The 20,518-nt window shown below is 46.3% G+C and overlaps 1 protein-coding gene across 1 annotated transcript; it reads right to left on the bottom strand.

The window, feature by feature from the left end:
* Positions 1-1,085: 1,085 nt before the first annotated feature.
* SLC14A1 (solute carrier family 14 member 1 (Kidd blood group)) lies at positions 1,086-8,644 on the bottom strand. Its single transcript, XM_058824483.1, has 8 exons — positions 8,497-8,644; positions 7,586-7,775; positions 7,020-7,148; positions 5,736-5,928; positions 3,983-4,130; positions 3,259-3,393; positions 2,264-2,313; positions 1,086-1,262 (listed from the first exon to the last, which is right to left on the bottom strand). The coding sequence occupies exons 1-8, from the start codon at positions 8,642-8,644 to the stop codon at positions 1,086-1,088; spliced, it is 1,170 nt and encodes a 389-aa protein (XP_058680466.1).
* Between the last annotated feature and the right edge of the window lie 11,874 nt (positions 8,645-20,518).

Raw genomic sequence — 20,518 nt, 5'->3', positions numbered from 1 at the left:
AAAACCCTCCCAGGATGGGGACACCACTGCTGCCCCAAACAGCCTCTTCCTAGGCTAGATATCTATCCATTTCTACAAAGATATTATCCCCAATAATCGAGTCCATTTTATCTCAATAATCCAATCCAATATTATCCCCTGTAATCCAATCCAATTTAAACCTCCCCTGGCACAGTTTGAGGCCATTCCCTCTCCTCCTGTCCCTGTTCCTTTGAAGCTGTCCCTGGCTGTCCCTTCCTGTCAGGGAGCTCTGCAGAGCCACAAGGTCCCCACGAGCCTCCTGAGCTTCAGCAGCAGGCTGGGACAGTGCCACATTTTGCTGTTTGATATTCCTGGGCTGAGTGGGACTGTGTAGGGAGAGGAGTTCAGAAGATCAGCTCAAATTAGTTCTATTTGTGCACTGACTGAACAAAGCCCTTTTATTGCATAGGAAAGGGACAGCAATGACTTTCTTGCTGCCCCCTCCTTTGCTAACCCATCACCAAGTTCAAGTATTAGAAGAAATCATGACATTAACACAAAAATCACAGAAATCATGTCTATTTAATGTTTGTTGATTGCTAATAAGCATCGCCCTCCATGGGGTTTAAGAGGTCCTCCAGGTAGAATTCTTCACAGCCTATTTTCTACTTGGCAAGGAGTGCTCTTTATTCCATTTCTCTGCTACAGTGAAACTCTCTAGGATGCCTCCTATTGCTGTCATAAGATGTTTAGCCATTAATTTGAAGTCCCCTCATATGCTGAAAGATGCTCTTTATTTCTTTCGTCTGATTTCGGCGTCTTCAATTTCACAGAGAGATTTTTCTTTTCAGCTTCTAAGTAATTTTCCCATTGCTTATAATTCAAGTGTCTTTTCAGACGTGTGTGCTTTACAATCATAACAGGTTGATATTGGGAAATGGTTCCTCCAGCACAGCCCAGTCCTACCTAATAGAGATCTCCTGAATAGAACAAACAGATGTGGTGGGAAAAGTCTCTCCATGCAGAAGTGGTGTTGGACGTTTTAGCACACAAATCACAGTCTGTTGGGCAAACCCCTCGTGCTTTTGCCTTAAAATGAGCTGAGTTTCTCTCACCTTGGGTGTCTATGCCTCACAGCAGGACTTCTCATGTTTCTTCATCATCAGGTAATAAGCTCTGTTGGCTTCTGGGTAGGTGACTTTGGAGAGTGGCAGCCTGCAGATCCCAGAGTGGTTCGTGGTCATTAGCAGGAAGGTCAGGGCAGACAAGCAAAAGGGCCAGGTTCCAGATGGCACCCCAAACTGCAAAGAAAAACAACAAACCACCCATTTACTGCGTGTCTTTCTTTTATTAGACTAACACCCACAGCCAGCCACCTCGGAGCAAGGTTTCTGGAGGAAGTCTAGACTCGGTTTTGCTTTGAGTCTTTCCTTAGGGGGGCTGGGTTTCCTTACGATGTCTTGACATTGTGCATCAGCCTGAAACATCTGCCAGCTCTGGTGAAAGGGCTACCTCATCTGCCATGGGGTAAGTTTCTTGGGTGCACATGATGTAGGAGAGGGTGACAAAGAGACAGGAGAGCAGATACCAGAAACATTCAGCTCTTCCCTGGGCTGTGGTACTGACTGACTTTTGGCAAATGCAAAAAGAAGTTAACCCAAATTTAATGTCTCTTTAACATGTGCAGGGCCCTTTTCCCAATTGCTTCAGGCATGAAGTACGTATCTGAAAGAAGGGAGATATTCTAGCAGCCTGGCAGTGCCTAAAGCAGGTCAGGAGAGCTGGAGAGGCACTTTGGGGAAGGACCTAGACAGGATAAGGGGGAATGGCTTTCCTCTGACAGAGGGCAGGGTTAGATTGGGTATGGGGAAGAAATTCTTCCCTGTGAGGGTGGGCAGGCCCTGGCACAGGGTGCCCAGAGAAGCTGTGGCTGCCCCATTCCTGGAAAGGTTCAAGGGTAGATGGGGCTTGGAGCGCCCTGGGACAGTGGAAGGTGTCCCTGCCCATGGCAGGGGGTGGAACTTGATGAGTTTTAAGGTGCCTTCCAACCCAAACCATTCCATGATTCTGTGATCTCACAAGTGTCTGGAGCTGAGCTATGGAAGTTCATGCAAACTCCAAGGATGGAAAGTGGCAAGGGATAATTCCAAATCACCTGTTCCAGTGGGAATCACACCAACCCCCTAGGCAGACAGTAACCCCTGTCCCAGACCATTTCTGCCTTTGGCTGAGTTTTTCTCCACATCTTGGTGTTTTGTCTGACAGGCCAGGGAAATCAGCCCTTAGCTGACACACTACTTACCACAGACAACACGTGGGTCACTGCTGCTCCCAGGTAGGCACTGAAGAGTGCTGTGGAGAGGAAAGGCAGTTCCTGGTGAGTTCAGCTGCTCATGGGGTACAACAGCAATGACAAACATCTCTCCTTCTGCCTTGGGGAGCTCAACCAATTATTATGACCCTGTCTGGGCACAACCCTGCTAAACCCCTCCCTGTGTCCCCTCCAACCTGGAGCTTATGGCAGGGGCAAAACAAACAAACAAATAAACAAACAAAACTGGACTGATGAAAAATGTGCAGTGGTATAATGGGCTTTTGAAAAATGCACTGACGTGGAAAGTATGTAGCTTGATGGATGGGGTTAAATAGGAAAATAACCCTTCTACTCTCATCTGTCCTGCCTCCAGGGCTTGAAGGTGGGTCAATGACATTCAGAGCTAAATCTCTCTTATATGAGCACTGAATGAGCAATAGTTTCACTCCCAGCTCCCTCTGATATTGAAATTTCATATGGAATTGCCTTATAAATAATTCTTCAACCCTGCTGTGTTGCCCAGCTCATGCCTTTGATCCATTTCAAGAGAATGGGGAGTGTGTACTGTCTAACTAGAGCAGAGCCCCACTCTTCTCAAAGATTAGGCATGTCCCTCTTCAAAGAAGGAATTTGAGCCGGTATCTGTGGCTGGAAAAAAGCCCCCACCCATGATTCATCCAGCAACGAGCGGGCAAACACAACTAATGACTCAAAATAAAGCTGATTTGATTTCAAAGACCTCAGTTAACACGTGCCCACCGACCACAGCTCTTTCTTTAAACACAGCTCTTGGCCAAAAATGAAAGCACAGAGTGCGTGAAAGCCGTGGCTCCAACACCCAACCCCACCACTCGTCAGCCTCACCTACATCCATCTGCCTGCCTGGGGTGCCCATCTGGCTCCAGCACACCTCTGCTGCAAAGAGAGGTCTCTTCTCACCCTGTCTCACTTCAAGGAGAGGTGAAAACCTGCTGGGTACCTACCACAGGCCATGGCCAGGAGGTGTGTCTGCCAGGTGAGAGCCAGGAACATGCCCCCGATGGCAGCGCACGACAGGGAGCTGTTGTAGCCCCACAGCCCCGAGTAGATTTGGCTGAACGGCGTTGCTAAGCTCAGCCCTGGAATATAAAGCCAGAGAAATGTGTCATTCCTTGGCCAGAGGGATGAAAGCAGTGGAGAAGTGGCATGAATCCAGATTTTCAAAGGTTCTGGCCAGCATTTGTGCATCGGGCTGTTTGTAGTCGTGTTGCTAGGGTCTAAAAGGGAATCGTGGCAGAATTTTCCTGGTGCTGCTGAGCTGGCTTTGGTGAGTTCATTTCAGCGGAACACACATGAGTGAATGAGCCTACATGTGAACCGACATGAATCCCTGAGGCCTGCCCGTTCAGGCTGATGGCTATGACTTTCATTGATCTGCCCCTAAACCCACCAGGATACACCCAAAAATTAAGCATTTTGTGATAAAAATTAATCTCAGCACAACAGACACTTTTTTGTTCTGAAGGTTTCCACCCTCATAAAACAAGGTAAGAGAATGGGGAAGTGAATCAAAAGAATTCTTAAAGCAGAAGTTTGAGTACATTTTGTTTCCAATTAGCCATTCTCCACTGGATGAAATACTTGTGACTTTAATTGCTCCAGTTATTGTAGTTCCTGTTTTACTCTGCATGCTTTTGTATAAATCTGTGGCACAAGCCAAACCATTACCTGCCAGCATCCCCACTGCTGAGCCGATCACTGTGTGGACACAAATGAGTGGAGAGGAGATAAATAAACCAATCAGGAAAATTCCCCCAGTCCAGGGGTTGTCACAACCATAAACCTGGCCCACGCCGACTGGGATGGATTGCAGGAGCTGTAGAAATTAACAAACCAGACAAGACAATTTGTTATCAGCTTTGTAACCTTTTTTTTTTTTTTTTTTTTTAACCTATTTTTCTTGGCCAGGCTCACGTTTGGCATTTGTTGGATGCAGTCCTTCTTTTTAATTGGAATATTTGGACAGGTCTCAGGAGACAGCAGGGCATTTCCACAGGGTTTCCCCTTCCATGAAAATGACTCATGGCTTGTTCCCTTGCCCTGAGCTCCTCTGCCAGGCTTTTGCTCTAAGATGAAAGGTAAAGATTTTGTGAAAGGGTTTTATCATCCTCTTTGCATGTGCTGATTTTTGCATATCCATAGGGACCACGAGAGTGAACTTAGGGGATGGTTGGGAATCCACTAGGAATATGAGCAAGAGTTGCTGGGCTCATGGGACAGCTTGGTCACAGCTTAGAGATGGTTTTGAGGCACTTTTTGTATACAGTCCCCATAAAACTATGTGCCATGGTAAATGTTCTTTGTGAAATGTCACTTGTGGGTTTCTGTTTAGTGTCAATTAACTTACTTTTCTTAATCACTCCCTGGGAACCCCTTAAAATAGTCAGCTGAGCCTTAGGAGAAAATAGTTACTCTGGTATCTGTATTGTTTATGGTGTAATCCAGGAGAATAAAATGTTCCTTGGGAAAGGTCCCACTTGAATATAAATTAAAAATGTGTGAATGTGTACCTGCACCCAAATTTTTAACCATTTCAACACAGTAATATCTGCTTGCTCATGTCTAATCAGAAAGATGCAATTTTATAAACAGACTGTATCTGAAAAATTAAAATTACCCAGTGAGTTAAATGGAATTCTCAGCACAACCTTAGCTATGAGGAGATGATCAGTATATGCATAGAAATAGAAATGGGTAATTAGATTCAGGAGGGTATTTGAAGATTATAATCTATACAATTGGATCCAACTGCATGTGAAAAGATTCTCCTTTTCAAGCTATCAAAAAATATACATTCCTAGAGTAAACCCTTATATTTTGGATAATAGTTCTCTTATAAATCAGATTTTGTACTGCCCGGCCATAATGCAATAACAAAAGGGATGGACCCATTTGAGCCAGTGCAGAGGAGGCCACGGAGCTGCTGCCAGGGCTGGAGCCCCTCTGCTCTGGAGCCAGCCTGGCCCAGCTGGGGCTGTTCAGCTGCACCAGAGAAGCTCCAGGGACACCTCAGAGCCCCTGCCAGGGCCTCCAGGGGCTCCAGGAGAGCTGCACAGCCCCTGGGGACAAGGCAGGCAGGGACAGCACCCAGGCAATGGCTCCCACTGCCAGAGGGCAGGCACAGATTTTGGCACATTGGGAATTAGGAATTGCTGGCTGGGAGGGTGGGCAGGCCCTGGCCCAGGGTGCCCAGAGCAGCTGTGGCTGCCCCTGGATCCCTGGCAGTGCCCCAGGCCAGGCTGGATGGGGCTGGGAGCAGCCTGGGACGGTGGAAGGTGTCCCTGCACATGGCAGGGGTGGACTGGATGAGGTTTAAGGTCCCAGCCAACCCAATCCATAGGAATCTATAAAGGAAGACAATACATTTTTGTAGTGTTTTTAACTGTAAATGAAGGGGACTGTGACCCTTAAGACACCCTACCATTGTGATTTCAGCATCGGCCCAGGTGATGTTCGGTGTTGCCATTGCAGGACGAATCACAGTCGTGGGGAAGAAGAGGTTGTGTGGTCCTGAAGCAGCCAGGTAGAGGGTCAGGGCCAAGTTGAAAGGCAAGGTGAGAACAGGCAGGTCCCACTTAGAGAAAACTGCACTTAAAGCACTGGTGAAAATAGGGCTAGAAGAAGAGCAAAATGAAACTTGTCAGACGGGCAAAAATCACACCAGAACCACATCCAAATATACACCCATCTGCAGCAAATTTGGTCTATTTAAACAAACAAAAAAACCAAACCAAACCAAAACAACCTTCTCCTCCTTCTATCTGTTTAATTTCCTCAATCTTTCTGATCAGATCAGAGACAGAAAGGGTCACTCCATAAATTTGCTACCCCTCCAAAGGCAATTATCAATGTACAGATTCCTGTCGTGTTATGTATGGTGAATCTGGTAAAGAATCTGGTGAAGAAGACAGGATCCAGTGCTTTAATGGAGTTATTCCCCAGCTCAATCTCAGTGCTTACCTTTTCTTTTTAGCACCTGAGCTGGACTGAGACTGTGATGCCCATGCTGGGTCTGAGTGAACTGTGAATGAAGCTGTGTGCCCTTGCTCAAGCTTGTGGATCAGCAGTAAAAGCTGACATCAAAGTGACTGTAACACCACATGAAATTCAGGCAGACAAATTACATGTGTGGTTTTAGCAATCTGCAGCTAGACATTTTGGGGTCAAAGACCAGGTTTCAAAATTTTTTGCTGGCCAAATACCTAGTGGATTATGGTGTCATATATGCGAGTAAAATATTACTAGTTGTTTGTTTTGATTAGTGTCAACCATCATGTCTTGGGACCACTGAACAGCTTCTGTGCTTGGAGAAGTAAATTTTCATGACATTTTTATATGGTGACTTAAATAGATGAAACACTTGTGGTTGATGATGGTAGGAAATAGTGAAAATAATGTTCCTCTTGAAACAGAAATGAATTGAAGCATCACAGCAATATGACTCACGTTCAGAACATTGAATTACACATGATCAGCCACTGATTTTTGTTTTCCACACCGGGATTATTTGTGATTATGTGGGTATTTTTATTTGTTTCTGGATTACATCTGAGTTTAAAAGTGTAAATAACAGCACAGATTTAACAGTACATATGTGTTAGTTTTGTTGCCTTTCCACTGCTGTCTGCACAGAAATGCAGCAGCTCAGACTCATGAGTGGGGACTCTAGGGATGGAAGGAGAAGCAGAGGAGCCATCTATCTTACCAGGTCATGGACACCAGTGCCACAGGCAGGAGGAGCCACCAGTTGTAGTCTCCATCAGCGGAGAAGACAGCCATCAGCAATCCCACCAGGACCCCGTTGTATCCATACAGGCCTGCTGCTATGGCTGATCTGTGGGGAGGGAACAGCTGTCCTGAAGCCCTCTCCCCTGAGGATGCTTTGCTGACACCAGCCCTCCCTCCCCACCCAGCTGGGGCTCTGTTTGGGGATGACCTGCTGGAACTCATCCACCGAAATTCGATTTTTCACACCTCGGTCAGCACCTACCCCCGTCCCCTTCTGCAGGTTTGTCCAGTGTCCCCCTGTGCCAGGTGCAGCTGCTGGGAGATCTCTCTGGCCCTAACAGACCAGATACATGCCCAGTCAAGGCTGGGCCACACAATCACAGAAGGTTTGGGTTGGAAAGAACCTTAGAGACCACCTCGTTCCAATCCTATGCCATGGGCAAGGACACCTCCCACTAAATTTAGGCTCCTCATCCACACCAAACATCTAACACATAAATCAGCACTGAAGTGGCCACCTGAGGGGGAAAAGCATGGACTTACCTGTCCTGACCCAGAATGAGTGCAGTTAAAGTTGAGACAAGTGTTCCCACACATCCTGTGAGTGTCCACCACGGGTTCTGCAGCAGGAGCCCGGCCAGGATGACCAGCCCAGTGAGGGGGTTGTTAACAAACATCACCTGGGATATCCCACGCAGCACCCAGTCAAGGAGCTGGATCACAAGGGGCTTGTCTGGAAAAGATTAAATCCAGCCATAAAGCAAGCCCCCTAAAGTCTGCAGTTGGTACTGATTTGGGGTGTATTTTTGAAACTCAGGAAAAGTTTTGGCAGGGGGACTTGGCACGACGGCTGAAGAAATGAATCAACAAGACTGTAAAACCTGACAGGGATTTATTATGGTCCACAGTGAAGGCTTACAGCTGGAAAACTGAGATGAACAGTGAGGTTGCCAGAACCCTGTGTTATAAAGTACCCTGGACCAGATTCATATGAACCAGCTAATTTATGATGTCTGTGGCTCAGATGGCAAATTGTGTGTGTATCCCACTGCTGATTTATTAGAGGGACCAAACACACCTACCCATGTGTAATTTAACTTCACAGTGGCATTAGGCTTGACAGAAACTGCTCAGCTGAAAGGACAGGGAGTGTTAAGAAGAATGGCAGAGTACAGAATAACCATCCAGGGCTATGTTCTGTGGGACTAAATTCACTTTGTACATGGCATGCTGGGAGGTAAATGTCATCTCAGACATCCCCAAGATTTAAGCACTGTGTGGATCTCTGCACAAAGCTGATTTTTTCCCCCTACAAAACGGACATAAATCAGTGTAGAAGGAGTTTCTATACTACTCTAAGTTGAATCACATCACTAAGAAGTTAGTTATTACTCCTTTGATGTACTTTTTTTTTTTGGAATCCGCTGTCATTAGTCACAATGAAGTAGGTTTACCTTTCAGCCAGGTTCCAAAATCCTTCATGTCTCCAGTGAGGTAACCCACAGCTCTGCAGAAACTCTTCCCACCCGTGCTCAGTGGATTCTGCTTCATTGGCATTCTTTCCCCCTTGCTTTCTATCTTGACATCAACACAGTTTTCCATGTTGACGTTCTGAACCTTTGGTAAAATTCAAGGGAAAAGAAAAAAAAGAGGGTTCATTACAATGTCTCTTTCTGATCCCTGTTTATTCTCTTTGCCACATTACTGCTCACCACATGTTACTTTGGAACCAGAAGGAGGAAAATCCTTGCTCTGAGCACCTGATTCTTTTGTTTCCATGACCACATTCCCTCTTCGCATTCCCTGTCCTCCCAGACTTCCACACAGTTATAAGAATATTTCTCATTTATTAAGCTTCTCTGCTGCTTAACCCATACTTCCAGTTTGAATTTTTCCATCAGCCATCAATAATAGGCACCTAAATTCAGTTTTATAATTACCTATTGGGATCAGTTCACCCTTCTCGTGAGCACAGGTTTAGCCTGGGGTTGTCCATGGTGCCTTATTCCATAACTCACATGCATTCATACATTCCTTTTTCTCATTTGAACTGCACTTTAACCTGACCAAACTTAAGAAGTAGCCAGCATTGATTCAAGAGTTTCATGCCAGAATTCACCGTTCTTGCTTTCCACTCTGCCTTAGTCATGTTGCTTTTTTCTCTGCTGAGACAATTTTGGGGACTGCATGTTGGAAGCTGTAGTAAGAAACCCTTGAAGATAAATGAAAATACACTTATTAAATTTACCAGGTGCTATAAAAAGTTTAAATAAGATAGGGGGCTGTTATAGGCCCAGGAAAGGTGTTTAGGCCTAAATAAGGTGTTTGGGATGCAGGACTGGGAAATGGGGTCCCCTCTGGGACACACACCCTTTGCATAAGGGGTTGCTGGAATAACCTTTGGCACCTCATACAGCCTAGACAGCATTGTTCAGGCACATGGATCAGAGCCTTACACCTAACAGTAAAAATCAGTGCCTATAGCCAGTTTATTGTTTGTCTAAGAGTCACCATATAAATAAAAAGCCCTGTTTCTGGAGCATACTCTGTTTCCTGAACTAATTCCTGGTGATTATCAAGCAAACACCAGTCAAAGTGTGTTGTTGTGTGAATACAGAACCACTGATGCTTCAGGTCTCGCTGGTGAGTGCCAGCTTGTGCAAGAAGTAATGAATTTATATTGGGAGCTGATAGTCTAAATAGGATGATACAGACACATAGGTCTTGTGTTAGTTCCTGGTAAACAGTGGGGGGAGAGAACCCATAGCTCAGAAATACAGGTGCTGAGTACTAAAGGTGCTTCACCCCTGGGCATTGCACTTCCAGACCCTTCCAGTGTGGTGAAGCATCTCTGAGTCTGTGTAGGGGAAAGCCTGGTGAATGCACCATTGGTTAATCCTGGCTATTTTCTTGTTCTTGTGGTTACTGGAGGGATGGTGGTGACATTTCAGGAAGCAGTAAATACTTGCACAAATAAAACATGGACATTTTCTGCCTTCTGGAAGAGCTCAGCTAATAAAAGGACAGGTTCTATATGAGATGCTGATTACAGGACCAGTAAATACAGAAGAGTATTGAGTTTGGCTTTGTGTAGGACATGAAGGTAAGGACCTGGAATAAAAAGGCTAAGGAAGAAAAGAAGAGGAGGAAAGAGTGGTGCTAGGGATGGTGTCTTGATAAAGGAAGGCTTTTTTTGGTGTCTATTATAACTTATTATGTTAATTCATTAACCTTCACTTTTTTCATACTTTATTCTGGAATAAGTGAACAGAATGTACTTTCAGTTAAATCAAAATTTCCAGCCAAGATAAACGCTCTCCATTTGGTGAAAGTGCATTTACATTTTCCTTTCAAAGGATCTCCCTCTTTATGCAGGTTGGGCTTTCCCTGTTGCCAGCCTGTAAAATGAGTTGCTGCTGCAGTGCAGAGCAGTGCTGTGAGACCCTGGGTGTTCCCCTGCACGCTGGGTGAGGAGCTCTTTGCACTCAGGGGTCTGCAGGGTGGGATGGAATGTGCATGTGAAGTGTTGCAGTCACTGTCCACTCCCCTTGTACAGTGGAGATAAAAAAATGGAAGAGGCTGAGGGCCTGAATTCAGCAAAAAATGGATGTATTGCTTTGCCATATGAAGGCAAGAGTGAGCTGGCAGCGCTCCTCTGCCCTTTCCAGGGGCAGAAATGAAGCCAGCTCGCTGCAGCTGGCACGGCAAGCAGACCAGGTGACCTGGTGAGTCACTGGCACTAAGCTGCCTCCAGCTTCACACCCAGCGCCTGCCCAGCGCGTTCCGGAGCATTCCGAGCCACAGAGGCTGCAGGGTGATCCTGGTTACCCTCTGTCCTGCAGGGCTGCCCACCTCCTGTTCATTATGTCAGAATGAATCACAGAGTACTTTGTGCTGGAAGGGACCCTTAAAGCTCACCTATTCCACGCCCTCAGGCACTCCCATTTGGGCTGGGCATGAGTGTCTCTAGAGGGACCACAGGAATTTCATTGTCCAGTCGAGCTTGTGGTGAGTAACAGGACAAGGGGCAGTGGCTGCAAACTGAGAGAGGGCAGGGTGAGATTAAACATCAGGAAGAAATTGTTTCATGAGAACATTGCCCAGAGAAGCTGTGGCTGCCCCTGGATCCCTGGAGGTGTTCAAGGCCAGGATAGACAGGTCTTGGAGCAAACTGGGATAGTAGAAAATGTCCCTGCCCATGGCAAGGGGTGGGAGTGGATGAGCTATAAAACCCCTTCCAACCCAAACCATTCTGTGATTTTTTTATTCTTAGGGAGAATGAAACCATTATTGAACAGCCTTCTCACCTGCAAAACAGCCAAGTGGGAAGTGGGTGTAGGCCAAGAAAACCTTTGGTTTGGGATGGGGCCCTCATGACACAGTGAAGACCCAGATCCAACCCCACTGGTTTCCCTGAATCCCATCCCAGGCACTGTGTGGGGGCTGCATCCTGTCTGAGGGGTTTTGGTGTCACCACAGCCCTGAGGCTTGTGAAACACAAAGTATGAAGGACTTGCACTACTTCAACTGAGTTGTCCAATAAGAGCATAAAGAGGTAGTGAAACATTTGGAAACTGACACCAGCATAAACTTTTTTAGGCATTTTTAGTGATTTTACAAAGCAGTACCTATATATATGCATAGATTAATGATTTGTTAACATTATGTTGCTTCAGGGAGTAGGTGATAGCAGGAATTTAGGAAAGGAGAGAATACAGAAGGTGTCTTATCTCAGAATTGTGGATATGCTCAGAGAATTTAACACAATGATGTCTGAATAATATTGCAGACTGAAGTGTACACGTTCTGATGGGATTTCATGTGTGCTGGTCTGCAGCAGGTCTTTTGAAGACCTGCAGCTGAAGTTATGTAAACACAAGGTTTTCACTGAAAACATTATTTTTCCTTAGTGCACAAAGCAAGGAAATGGAAATAATTGCAAAAGGAGTGTTCTGCTGCAACAGACTGCTTGGCTTCTGCAGGGGGGTAGGTTTGGTAATTTTTGTATTTTTGATTTCTATTAGTCCAAGGAAAAAAGAAAAAAATTAAAGACTAAGTTCTGTTCTCAGACAGACAGCTTGGAGCACACTGCCTCGTCTCACATAAACTCTCGAGAGGTGCTCCAGCCCTGCAGTGCAAACTCCCAGTACTGGTGTGTAACTGGTGAGATACAGGAGCAGCAGCAGAACCCAGGCAGAGCCAGGCTGAACACACTTTTGATCTCAGTGCTGTAAGTGCCAGTGGTTTGTAGTGTGCTGTAAGTGCAGAGAAACTACTGAAAAACCATTTTCATGGGAAGTGAGAGCTTCCCATGAAACAAAGCAGAAAACACAGAAGATGTTTCTCTTTTATGAAGGTGAAATCATCACAGGGCCGAGATGTTTATCTACCGTGTTTTTCTAATCATCCTTTCAGAGTTAATAAATGTCCTGTAGCAAAGTGCTGACGTTATGCAACCCCGTGTCTCCCTAAATCAATTTTCCTTCCACTGGTGTGCACTTCCTCCCTGCCAAGCCATACCCACGGCATCCCAGTCATGCCTTCTAGAGCTGTGGCTGCCCTCCTGCAGCACCTGGCCCTGCAAACACTCCTTTATCCACCTGCTGAGGAGGAGACAAGCCTGGCCACAGGTTGGTTTTGTGCTGTGCATGGTAAGAGCAGAGTTGTGCTTGCAGCTGGGAGAGGGACAGAGCTTTTAGTTTGGCTGATTAATATTCCAGGTGATGGGTGTTTCCAAGCTAGGACACGGGGCTTTTACCTGTGGAAATGCAGCAAAGCTATCTAGTGCTTTGTCTTCTTTCTGGAATTTTCCTCTCTCCCTGCCAAAATCCAGGTTTCTCTGAGGGTTTAATTTATGGTGAGGCATTTGTTTGTGCAAGGACCTGCTACCTCACAATCGCGGCCATTGTATCTTGCATTCTCCGAATTGTTGCTGTGAAGTCTGCGGGCAGCCCAGCTCTGTGAGCAGCCTGTTTTTAGAGGAATTCCTGCATCCAAGCACAATAGGAGGAAAGGGCCAGACTCTCAGCAGCTCTAATTCCAGCACACCCCTTGTGATGTTACCAGGGGTGTAGTAAAGCTGGATTAATATTGTGTTAGGCATAGGAACACACGCAAGCACAAGCACAGTCCTTGAAACAGGTTATAATGCACTTGACCCTCACTGGAAGAAAACAGCTCAGGTTCTCCCACAGAAGATATATTTCAAAGTATTAGATCAAAAGAAAACTTACACCTCAGATTCAAATATTCATTAAGCTCACACGCAATTCAGTTTTCAGAGACCTGTCTCTTAGGGATAGAGAAATACAGAGACACTATCTCATCAGCTGTGTATTATTACTATCTGGGCATTTTCATTTGGCAGAATGTAAAGGCAGTAAAAAGAAATGTTAAGGAGTTCTGGTTATTTCTTTTAAAAATTTATTTCTTTTCTCTATTTCCTCCAAGGCTCGGCCACCTGGGCTATGCAGTACTAATAAATCCTCACCCTGCTAGAGACTCCTTGATAACTCATATTCTTGTGCTCCTCCTGAGCCTCAGCTGCTCTCCTTCAGCAGGGCTGCTCAAGTGCTGCTTGCCAGGTGTTTTGAGGAGAGGAAAGACCCAGGTAAGTCAATAACAGGGTGCATTAAAAGGAAAGAACAGAGTGCTCTTACCTCTCAGACGAGCTTGGGAGGAGCTGTAGGTTTGCTGGTTAGGCCAGAAGGAAAGTAGGGAAAAAGAAAATGTCCCACCAGCTTATATAGGCTAGCATGGCTCCTGTTCTGATATTACTGATTTGTTTCTCCTCCCACTTAGTGAGCTCCAAGTGAATGTTAAGAAAGTTCCCCTTTGAATTCTCCACCTTTCCTCTTGCTCTGTCCTGGGTCTCTTGCCAACAATCTATCCAAATGTTGTCTTTCCTGCTGGATTTTTTTAAAAGTTTTTTCTCAGTTTTTAAAATTATTTTATTTTTACTTTTTCCTTCTTTTAAAATTAATTCTCCTTTAACTTTGTCCTTTCTCCTTCTCTACCACTTAAAATAACAGAAGGTTTTAAAATGGACTCTCAGTATACCTGAGCTTGACCTCAAGTTCATCCTCAGCATTATCTTCCTAATCCAATACAACTTAGCATCCTTCCCTACCAAAATTCTGACCTGAGAAGGTGCAACACAGCATTTTGTGTTCAGCAGCCCATCAAGTTTTCCTGTTTCTGGGTACCTTTCAGAAGCGCTGTTCTGTTAATGAAATGCAATGGAAGACCTGGTGACTTTCCAATGTTTAATAGCTTTTATATATTATTTGAGAAATTCAAGGGGTATTTTTCTTTCTCTTTTTATTTCTTTTTATTTCTTTTTCTTTCTTTCTTTTTTCTTTCTTTTTCTTTCTTTTCCTTTTTTTTTTTTTTTTAACCTATCCTCCCCATCTCACTGGAGGAATCTGAAATATCAGAAGTGTGGCATATTTGAGAGGTTTATAAGGCTGTGAAAGTGCTGCAAATGACAGAGAAGGCGCTGGAGAGGGAAGTCTTGAATAGCAATGCAGGAGAAAGGACAGAGAAGAACTTAAGGATGAACTTAATGGTGAACTTAAGGGACTTTATAGGCTAATTTAATCCATAGTAGAATTCACTTCAGGACTCTTTCACAGTGATGGCTGAGAGAAGCAGCCTCGAAAATTGATCTGGGTGCTGGAGAGAATGGTTTATTGTTAAACCAGAACCCATCTAGCTGTATGACTTTGCTTCCCCCAGCCCTGTGGCAGCAGCCTCAGCATGCACATGAGCTGGAGGGATGTTTTTCTCCCTGCACTCATTCCCAGGGCTCATCTCTTTTGATGGAGATGTTTTTCACAGCAGACTGGATTTTTTTCCTCCCCTCAGAGGAGGGCATCTGATCTAAGCTGTCAGCTTAGCATTGCTGCAAGAGCTGGTTCTCCTCTGATCAAACAGGCAGCAGCCCTTGTGGGTGAGCCAGACACTGCCATCCTACACCTTTGCACCCAGCAGAACGTGTAATTTTGCAGGGGACTCTCCCTCACTCTGGTGTAGTTAACATATTTTCCCTTTACCATTAATTTCTCCTCGGGCTGCCTTTGCTTTCTCACTGGTAAAATGAATCCTTGCATGTCCAAAGAAGGGAAATTCATTGAATGATTTGGATGGGAGAGCCTCACAGGGAGTCTGTTCAGACTGAGTTTTGATCTTCACTCCTCTCATATTTCAGGAATGCCCAGACCTGGCTTCAAATTATTTCAAGCAACATCTCCTCAGCTCTCCCTCAAAGGGGTGCAGCACATGGGGCAGGCAGGGCTCACTCCTGGGCTGGGCTGTAGGGTATTTATTACCTCCAGGGAATCACAGTTTCACAGGATATTCTGAGTTGGAAGGGACCCACAAGAATCATTGAGTCAGCTCTAAAGTAAATGGCCCATACAGGGAATAAACTGACAGCCTTGTCCATGTCAGCACCATGCTCTGAACAACGGAGCCAATTCCGGGTGAGGGAATGGGAAATGAGGAATTCCAGGCGTGTTATTAGGAATGGGAGTGGGAAACGAGAGGATGTTACTGGGAATGGGAGTGGGGAACACGGGAATCTGAGGGAGTTACTGGGAATGGAGAAGGAGAAATGAGGATTTAACTGGGAATGGGAATGGGAAACGGACACGTGGAATTCTGGGTGAGTTCCTGGGAATGGAATTCTGGGTGAGTTCCTGGGAATGGGAAATGAGGATTTGGGTTGGTTATAGAATCCCAGAATGTTTTGAGTTGGAAGAGACTTTAGAGCCCACCTCATTCCACCCCCTGCCTTGAGCAGGGACACCTTCCACTACCCCAGGTTGCTCCAAGCCCTGCCCAGCCCAGCCTGGAACACTTCCAGGGATGGGGCAGCCGCAGGCAGGGGCTGTGCCAGGGCCTCCCCACCCTCACAGGGAACAACCTCTTCCTCACATCTGATCTCGACTGCCCTCTGTCTGCATGAAGCCACTGCCACCTGCACTGTCACCACCTGTGCAAGGGGGCCCGGTTCAGGACTGCTCTGTCTGATTCTGGTGCCTTAATGAGCTGCTTGGCAGGTTGGAGCGACACACAAAGGAGGCAGTGGCTGTCGGGTCAGTGATGGATATCTTGGAGTGGAGCATTGTTTGGATTATCAGAGCTGGTTAATCAGTAACAGGATCACAGTCTGCTGGTGGCAGTGAGGTCCCTGGCAGAGCCTGCTCTGGGATGGAGAGCAGGGAAAGCCTCCAGTGCCATGTGACAATCTCTGGATCCCAGGTGCAGCCAGCTGCTGGAAAGGTGGATGCAGGAATGCCTCCCTGCAGCTGTGTGCCCTAGGTAAAGCCTCCTGGTTGCCCGAGGACTGAGATTCCCCCTGTATAGGATTGGTGTAGACAGGTGGGAATGATAGAAAACCTCCCAGTGCCAGTTCTGGTGCCCAGCACTAACCTCCAGTGCTGTAAGTGATTTAGGTATCCTTTGGGGTTCTTGGTGGGAAAACTGAACTTGCAATGTCCATTCCTAGGGAAAAGGATTGAGACGTGCCACGTGTTTGTCACGTAGCTGTCACTTATCAGTTATCACTTATCCACCTGCCTGGGAGTGGGCCACCAGCTCTGAGAGACCAGATAAATGTGTGCAAATTGATCATGCAGGTGACACAGGGCACTAGAGAGTTTCCTCTTGATCTTAGGCACGTGTGAAGACCACTTGGTGCTGAGGACAAGGCAGCTGGTGTTGGTGTCTGGGAAGGTGTCTCTGAGGAGATCCCTTGGACCAAGCCCAGTGCTGGATGTGGTCAGAACCATGTCACCACTGGATCTCAACCAGACACAGCACCAGAAAAAAGCTGAATGATCCCTGACTGGTTCAGCTCGCCCGGCAGGAGCTGCCTGGCTGCATCAGCTGGGTACAAAGCTTGAACTGGTCAGCTGTGCCAGGAAAGATTCTAATGGCCCTAATTCAGCTTCACACGCTTTGGCTTCACTCCTTTCTCAAGCCTAAGTGGCCTTGAAGTGGTGCATTAAAACCACTTGGTAGCACATTGGCTTTTACTGCTGTTTTTGGCTGCACTCCTTGACTCAGCTTTTACCGATGGGAATAGGCCTGCTCAGGGAGCTGCATCAGCTGTTGGACTCCAACAAGTGCTTTAAAACGGTGTAAATCCATGTATGGAGCTTTGCAGGTGGCTAAACCCCAAGTCCTGACCTGCTTTTGCCAGGTTGGGGTGTGGATTATGTGATACATGTCCAGCGTTTGTGAGAGAAAGGGAGAGATCCCTTCCCTGGAAATGCTGGCAGCATTCCTCCTTATGGAGCCCACAGAGAGATTTGCTGTCTTGCTACAAGAACACCGTGCTGCACTGTGGTCACCTTGGTGACCACCAGGACCCTCCAGACCTCTTCTTATGCTGCTTTCCATCTGGAGGGCCACCAGCATGTACGGATGGAATTGTTCCTCCCCAGGTGTGGGACTCCACACTTCTTCTGGAACTTGAAGGGGCTCTTGTCAGCCCATTTTTTCCAGCCTGCTGAGGACCTCTGGATGCCAACATAGCCGTCTGGTATTCCCAACACTACTTCCAGTTTTGTGCCTTCCACAAATTTGCTGAGGGTGCGCCAACATTCTGATCCTTAGTTAAGAAATTAAACTTAATATTCCTGGCTTGCACCACTAATGACTGGGGTCTACATGTAATTTGTGCCACTGATTATAACTATTTGAGCCCAACCATTCAGCCAGTTTTCAATCCAACTTTCTTCGCATTTATTTAGCCCATACTCCATTAACTTGTCTGTGAGGATGTTATGGGACAGAGTCTCAAAATGAGGTGATGCTCCAAATTTGCTACAGCAAGGTAAGGGACTTTTGCAGCTCACCTGGGCTGGCTGTGAGCAAATCTAATGTTTCACTTCCAGAAGTGCTGCCAGTCTGTGGTTCTTCTGCAGGTGTGTGCAGAGCTGGCAGTGGTGATGGAAGCATGGCAGGAGTGAGAGAGAGCCCGTGTCCTGGCTGGGGACACAGCTGCTCTGGCCAGCCGTGGTCTGTCCTGTCCCTCAGGCTGGAGGAGCAGGTCAGCCCCCACCAACATCTGTGGCCACCTTGCTTTTCATCATCTTGTTTTTAGAAGTGAGTGAAGAGTGGAAAAATCTGTTTCAGCACAGAGCACCACAGGGTCTGTCACAATCTTGGACTTGTTTGCTAAGAGCAATAGTTTTGGGTTTATACAAAGCCAACAGCTGGATGGGAATGGGAAGGTCTATCCCTGCATTTTGGCCTGTGAAACTCTCTAGAGAAAGCTGCTGTTTGCCATTCCCCTGTGTGGCAGGGGACGGGGCTGGGTACAGACTGCTCTGCTCCAGTGTCCGTCTCCCTCTCGTGTGTGACTCCAGCACACCCACACGTGCAGCTGTGGGAATTGCAGCAAATATTCAGATCTCCAGGTTCAGAGGGCTCACAAACAGCAGTTCCCTTGCCCTGGCAGAGTCCAAACTCTTTGTGCTCTATCTGCTGCTCTGTGCTCTGCTCCTAATGGTGTATACTCCCAAAATTTCCAGTTGTCCTAATGCATACACATCGCTTCCCTCCTCCTCCTGCCTGCTCTGGAGACCCACTGTCCTTTCTGTCCACCTGGACATGCTCTCATGACTCACCTGCTCAGCCCATGCAGCTCCAAGGGTGCATAAGTGATACCTGGAAACCAGCTTATTGATTAGGAGTGGCAGTCTCTGCATCCTGGGGTAGGAGTGGGGCAGGAATGTGTGAAGGGCAGGTTGTAGCTGTCCTACAGCTACAGCAGTGTGTAAAAAAGCTCCGCTCTGTCATGGCAAAATAAGTGGCAACTTCAGAGAGAGGTGCAGACTCTCTGGTTCATGCCTGAGTCTGAGCCTCAAGGCTGTTTGTTTTTCTGGTCATCTCTAGCATGGCAGACTGGATCATCCACTTTAGAATCACAGCATTATAGAATAGTTGTTCAGAGAAGAGCTTTGAGATGATTGGGTCCAACCATTATATTGAATCAGTCTGAAATACTGGAGGGGTTTGAAAGCCTGAGGTTGATTGTATTGCTGTATTTCAGTAAAGGTGGGAAATTGAAATTGAAATAATTCTAAGTTTCAGCGTCAAACCCCTCTCCTGTTCTCCTGGTTCCAAGGAAAAGCCCAAATTCAAAAAGGCTCTTTTTCTAAATCTATCTCGAGACAGCAGGATCCTGTTAGAAATAACAAAGCTGGCCAGACTTGTCTCTTTTTACAACACAAGGCAAAATGTTTCTCTGCTTCTTCATTTACTTTTGCAATTTGAGAGTCCATTCACTTCCCTGCATCCACTCTCAGCTTGATAAACTTCCCTGCCCTTTCTGCTTCCCTTGCTCTGATGGTAGGGCTGTGAGTGTCACCCAGGGTATGGCTGCTTCCAAGGAAATAATCCATTCTCACAAAACTGTGTGTTGTAGGAGATGTATGTGTTAGGCCTTAACATAGAGCAGAATGCTATAATTTTTCCAGCAAAAAACTCTTCCAGCCTATAAATCCCAGTGATTACTACTTTCTTGCCAAGTAGTTCTTATTAGAAGTGGAGGATGCTGTACACAGCATGGGTTGCTGATCAACAAGAGAAAGAGGACTGGTAGCTTCCAGAAATGAAGCATCAGACAGGAGAAACAACTGAAAATTAATAGTCAGTGCAATGGATAGAGGGAGAGTTACTCTGGCTGTGGGATTTTGCAAGCAGTGCTACCAAGTGACATTTTCATGCACAAGCACAAATAGGTATAAATCCATTTGCAAAAAATTTCACATTTTGGGGTAGGCAAAAGAAAAAAAAAGTAATATCTATTGGGTAACTCAGTTTCTGTGAAGGAAGATGTCCTAAATGTGATTTAATTTGCACAAGTGAATGAAGCTCACTTGGCAACAGCAAGAAAGCATTGCTGGCTGACAGTTTGTCATCACCTCTGACTTTTTGTTTTCTCCAAAGACAGGAAATCTCTCCCTGATTTCTGGCTGAGTGCTTCTGCAGAGCAGAGATTTTTGGAAGACAGAGCAACAGACCTGTCAGCACTTGGCTGAAATGAGGGAAGTGTGGAAAAGCAGTGTCAGGTACAGGACAGGGTGTGCTGGGGGAAAAATACTCCAGACCATCCTGAGCTGCACAGGTCAAGGATGCCTCTGCCTCTCTGCCTTTGCCTTTTGCAATTCAGTGCTCAGCACAGTTTAATTTGCAGGGGCTGGGATGTGCTGCACAGCCCCAAGAACTGTGCATTTTGGGTGGTGACATAGCTGGATGCTTTTGGAAGGGCTTCTGCGCACACGTGGTGCTTCAACCCTGCTGTGCTGTGTGAAGATGCGCATTTTGGGAGCAGGGATTTTTGTCAGCCCCAGCTGTCTATGCAAAAAGCTGCCCCTTTTTGGATGAGAGGATGTGAGGATGCAGCTCCGTGAGACTTCAAGCTCTTGAATGCACAGAGGTTCCTGAGTGCACTCAGGAGCT

The sequence above is a fragment of the Ammospiza caudacuta genome, chromosome Z (genome assembly GCF_027887145.1).
Source record: "Ammospiza caudacuta isolate bAmmCau1 chromosome Z, bAmmCau1.pri, whole genome shotgun sequence".
Classification (NCBI taxonomy): Eukaryota; Metazoa; Chordata; class Aves; order Passeriformes; family Passerellidae; genus Ammospiza; species Ammospiza caudacuta.
The sequence above is the reverse complement of the archived record's forward strand: the minus strand, read 5'-3'. Positions and strand labels throughout refer to the sequence as shown.